General features: G+C 34.8%; 1 protein-coding gene across 1 annotated transcript; it reads left to right on the forward strand.

The window, feature by feature from the left end:
- On the forward strand, nt 2,379-4,410 carry LOC107630843 (probable protein S-acyltransferase 7). The gene is made up of 5 exons (XM_016334099.2): nt 2,379-2,561; nt 2,669-2,851; nt 2,948-3,238; nt 3,339-3,572; nt 3,675-4,410. Exons 1-5 carry the CDS (start codon nt 2,448-2,450, stop codon nt 4,110-4,112), a joined length of 1,260 nt encoding a protein of 419 aa, XP_016189585.1. The 5' UTR covers nt 2,379-2,447; the 3' UTR covers nt 4,113-4,410.

The raw sequence follows: 5,617 nt of genomic DNA on the forward strand, positions 1-5,617 counted from the left end.
ACATAAATCACTTTAACACAAACTTACTTTTCATCAAAATCAAGTTTGCAAAATCAATTTTATTCAAACTCCCGTTTATAAACTGTAATCCAAACACACACTTAAACGTTAGAGATACAAATAGGATTTACCTCAAATGTTGGGGACAAAAACGATACTTTTCTCATAATAAAAATTGGATGCGTGATCAAATCACATGAATTCCCAAAGAAAAACTGTAGGTAGAAGCCAATTTTTAGTGAGATTAAAGATAAAGTTTTATAAATTAATTTTTAATGATCTTATTTATATATTAAAATCAGTTATTATGTATTACATATAAATATATATAATTTAATTTGTTTTTAATATATATTTTATATTTTAATGTATATTCTATTTTAATAATTGATTTTAATGATTTATTTTAACATACAATTAACATAGTTAGATAATTTTTTCAATGAAGCTAGGCACGTCATTTTCCTGGTAGATTTGATTATTTTTTACTACTGAGATTTGTCTTCTGTTGAGATTGCGTCAAGGATCTCAGGGGACTATATATCTCACTATCATGTACATCCTAAACACAAAGCACGAAGGGTCTAAATCAGCACATAACTATGAGTTCGCTGCTGTTTGGTAGTGATGATTACTAATATATACGTTTAATTAACATATTCTTCGTCATAATGAAAAACCATATGTTAATTATATATTTTCATGTTAATTAACTGATACTCTATATGTACTTTCTTAAATTTGGATCATTAGTTATGATGATATAGCTTGTATGTGTGTGATTCCACAATGATGGGAGGTAGGGATGGACCCAGCCACCAGACACGGTTCCGATGAAGCTCTTATATATTTGATCTGTGTCATTATCAACATTCGAAATTCATGGAATTATAATGAATGCCTCAGCTTACCAATGCTTCCTTTGGCTTCCTCATTATTAATGAAGCGCTCATCCCCGACTACTCGATCTGATTCAAATCATTGCAAGCCACGTGGGCCACGCATGTGCTGCCACTTGGTGCTGTCTCCTGCTGCCAACGTGGACTGATCCCTCAGCCATATGGCATGCTATGCTTGATATTCATCATAAAGTAAAAGTGTTTGCTAGCTAAGCTAAGCTATAAGCTCAATGGAACAGTCGCCATCACAATCAATCAGAGGTAGTAACAATCTGCCTGATAATGATCCCAAATACTGTGTAAGTATGCAATACTAGACTTTGGAGTAACATTATTGGAGACACCAAATTAAATAACTCCAATCTTACTCCACATACATTGTTACTTCCCCACTTGCTAATGCTCTTCACCTTCAATCATACAATGTATTCAACTACTCATACAGCCGACTTGTAATTGTATCCGTATGTATCACAATCACTCATACCAATTCACAATTTCATACAATCAATTCAACATCACCAAACTTAAATGACATTTCTATATCATGAATAGGAAAAAGGTCACATTAGGAAGACTATTATTTGCATATGTAACTCTTTTTTTTTTCGAATTTAACTAATTTATTATATATTTTTCTGCAATGATGCTACTCATCAACAACCAAAAATGAAGAAAGTAACCTATATTGAATAGTGTGGATTATATTTGGAATCAATAGGAAGAAGGGAGATATATAATAATGAATATTTAAGAGTAGTCTAAGAATATATTAAAAACATTTGTTAGTCAGACCCTTAAATTTATTAGTCTAATATCATTATTCATAATATTAAGATTTTTTTTTTGTCCACTTACATTCCACAGCTTCTAGTCCTAAGTATTAAAACATTACAGTACTTACTCACACACAATGTTAAATATTCTCATTTACTATTGGTCTCAGTCATGAACCCGGGTACACTTCTTGTAAAGCAAGGAATTTGATCACTAAACCAAGTCTTGCGGGCTTTTTGTTTTGTTTATCGCAAGGATCTTGTGTGTTTTTGGGTTAACTCAACGATCCTGTTTATATTTTTATTTATTGAAGTTGGGTCATTCATATAGTGGACGACGGGGAAAGAGGATCCATTCTATATACTAAGCCCAGGTTTGTGGCTGAGGCATGTGATCTAGTGGGAAAGATGTTTGCCTCAAATGAAGCAACACCAGGTTCAAATCCTAGGTTTATTTAGGTTACTAGGTTAGTGTGTGTGTGGGATGTGTGTGGGAGTGTGTTGTATGACCCAAAAAAAGAAGCCCAGGTTTTTTACAATGATTAAATTTATGAAGTACGTATGACCAAAAAAAAAAAATCATGAAGTACGCAAGTCTCAGTCCAAAAACGTAAAAACAGGAATGAAGGAGCAAGTCCAAAATCCTTAAACAAAATAATTGTTATTTTTGACCAAATATATAAATATTATTAAATGATTTAGCAGTCCNCTGTTCTTCTTCATTGCCACTTCCATCTTCTCGTTCCCATCCTCCAAGCACAGGAAACCGCCAATGAATGCGATGATGCAGCCGCCGCCGCCGCCGCCTCCGCCCACCTCCTCCGGCACGGGATCCCCTGCTGCATCATCATTCGTCAGAACTTACCGCGCCTGGCAAGGCAATAATGTAAGCAAGTCAACTGAAACATTAGTTAGGGATTTTGACTCTCCCAATTATAAATTGCGATTGAAATAACGAATGAGTTCGGTTTCTTTATTTGGCGCCTTGTTCAGGTGTTTTTTCTTCGAGGTAGGCTTATATTTGGACCAGACGTGAAATCCATATTTATATCGCTGTTTCTTGTGATTGCTCCTGTTGCTTTCTTCTGTGCCTTCGTTGCCAGAAAACTCATTCATGATTTTCCCCATCACGCCGGGTGGTCAATTATCGTCGTTGTTATCGTTCACACTTTCTTTGTAAGTTTCTCGATCCATCTACGAACAACACCTAGTCTAGTGTCTTTCATTCACACTACTCTTTTTAAGTGTTAAATTATTGTATTGAATTCCCAGGTTCTGATTACCCTTGTACTAACCTCAGGAAGAGATCCAGGTATAGTACCTCGCAGCGCTTATCCTCCACCAGAGTCTGATGATGATGCTGATGAGACTGTGCCCCGTGCTGCTTCCACCCGCCCACGGCGGTCAAAGATTGTTTTAGTCAACGGTGTACCTGTCAAAGTCAAATATTGCGATACTTGCCAACTCTATAGACCCCTCCGCTGTTCTCATTGCTCTGTATGCGACAATTGTGTGGAACGATTTGATCATCACTGTCCCTGGCTGGGCCAGTGTATTGGATTGGTAATAGTAATACCCTTATCAATTATTATTGTTTTTTTTTAAATATTATAGATAATGTTCCTAAATCAACTCTGTTTGCTTTGTTTCTCGCATGCTGCAGCGAAATTACAGGTTCTTCTACATATTTGTACTCTCTGCAACACTTCTTTGCTTATATGTGCATGTCTTTTGCTGGGTCTACATTAAGAAGATCATGGATTCTGAGGAAAAAACAATTTGGAAAGCAATGATCAGAACCCCGGCCTCTATTGCACTAATAATCTACACTTTCATTTGGGTCTGGTTTGTTGGAGGCCTCACTGTTTTCCACACCTATCTCATCAGCACAAACCAGGTTTGACCCTTTGAATTTGTCATCAATCCTCATATACTGCATTTTCCAATGTATTAATACACATTCGTTTAATGATAATCATTCCTTTTGTTTTACGTGCAGTCTACTTATGAAAATTTTAAATACCGCTATGATCGACAACTGGTAAACCCATATGACAGAGGGATAGTTGAGAATTTCAAACAAGTATTCTGCACTAGCATTCCTCCATCCAAGCATAACTTTAGGGCTAAGGTTCCAAAGGATCTTCCGCTATCAGAGTCACACCAAAGAGTAGTGGGTGGTCAGTCCCTAAGCCCTATGCTGAAGAAAACCACAGAGAACGAGGTGGAAGAGAGGAATGTGGAACATCGCAGGGATGGTGAATTGCGTAATGTGTCCCAGAATGAAAGCATGAGCATTCACAGGGAAAGTGGGGAGGGACAAGAAGCTTCATTTTTTAGGCAGTCTCTGTGGGAAAGAACTAGCAGAAAGTGGGAAATAACTCCTGAAGTTGTGACTGCAAATAGCTGTAGTAGTGGGAACCCAACTCAAGCATAGTGCATACTGTCAAAATCTCAAGTCAATTTCAGAGATGTAAACTAAAAATCAAAAGAATAATTGGGGGCGGGGGGAGAAAGAACGAAAGGATTAAAGTGGTTAGTGTTAAAAGTTAGTGCTTTACTGATCGTACTAGTGTTTTGTGGACTTCATTTGAGGTGATCTCCTAATTCCTATGAAAGAAGAGTTTGTGTACAGCAGCAGAAGCAAGAAAAACCGAATTTGTAGTGATCATTGGCATCTGTACATATACCTTTTGATTGTTATGAAAAAATGCAAGTGTATTTTCTAAGTCATTACATGTGTGTTGTTTTTATGGTCAGAGGAGGTGTTTAATTAAAGCCATTATTTGCCTAACTAGTGTTGAACGGTTGAACCCGTGCATGCTTATATTCAAGTTTCAGATTATTAAATCATATATGAGAATTCACAAAAAATGTGATTTTTATTTAATTCCTTTGGTATAGCATTAGTAGGTAATTGTAATATTCATGCAACAAATGAGAAATATTAGGTGATTAATATTTTTTTTAGAAGAGATTAAGGGCCAATAATTTTAAGTTATATTAGTCAGTACTTTTAGTTAGTAATCTAACATTTTTAGCCAAGTAGTTTAATATCATATTTTTTGTCAATATTTTAAATATTACTAATAAATTATTAACCAAAAATAATATGTACGCATCAAGTTTCGATTAATGTTAAGTGTCTAAGTATTTTTATTAACCAAGTTAACAAGTTATTAAAATTTAAACTTCAGTCATGCTCCTCTTCCTCCTTCTCCTCCTCTTCCAACATCGTCATCGTTATTGCCGCCACCACCATCACCGTCGTCGTCGTGTCACTGCCATCATTCTTCTTACGTTCCTTCTTTCTTTTTTCTTCTTTTTTCAACGGCTTGTTGTTCTTCTTTTTTTTTTTCAACGTCTTGTTGTTGTTCAATTTCTTTTTCTTTGTGAATTGGATTATCTTTTTTATTGAGTGAAATTGGAAAGGTACGAATGCCTTTTATATTATTTTTCTATGCTCAATATTTGTGTGGTACATGTGTGAATTTGTGTGCTATGTTGAATAAAAATGTGTGCTATACTTAAATATTTGTGTGCTTTAATAAATCAGAATTTGTTTAATAATTTTTGACAAATTAGTGTGAGTTACCCATCTATTAGCTTTGATTACTTGTGTTATTTCTCTATATTCGATATTTGTGTGCTATTGTATATATTTTTGTTTTTGTTTTCTTGATTATGGTTATTTATGATGATCTTAGTTTTCTTTAATTGAGTTGTTTGAAAAATTAGTGTTATTCTATGATTCTAAACAAAAATGTGTTAGGCTTAACTATATGTGCTATGATAAACCATAATTTGTTTAATGATATTTGTCAAATTAGTATGAACTACCAAGCTATTAGCTTCGATTACTTGTGTGCTGTGAAAATAAAAACGGGTGTGTGTTGTTTCACTTTGTTTGATTTACACATGTGATCTGGTTTGGTATAATAG

Source organism: Arachis ipaensis, chromosome B03 (assembly GCF_000816755.2).
Source record: "Arachis ipaensis cultivar K30076 chromosome B03, Araip1.1, whole genome shotgun sequence".
Classification (NCBI taxonomy): domain Eukaryota; kingdom Viridiplantae; phylum Streptophyta; class Magnoliopsida; order Fabales; family Fabaceae; genus Arachis; species Arachis ipaensis.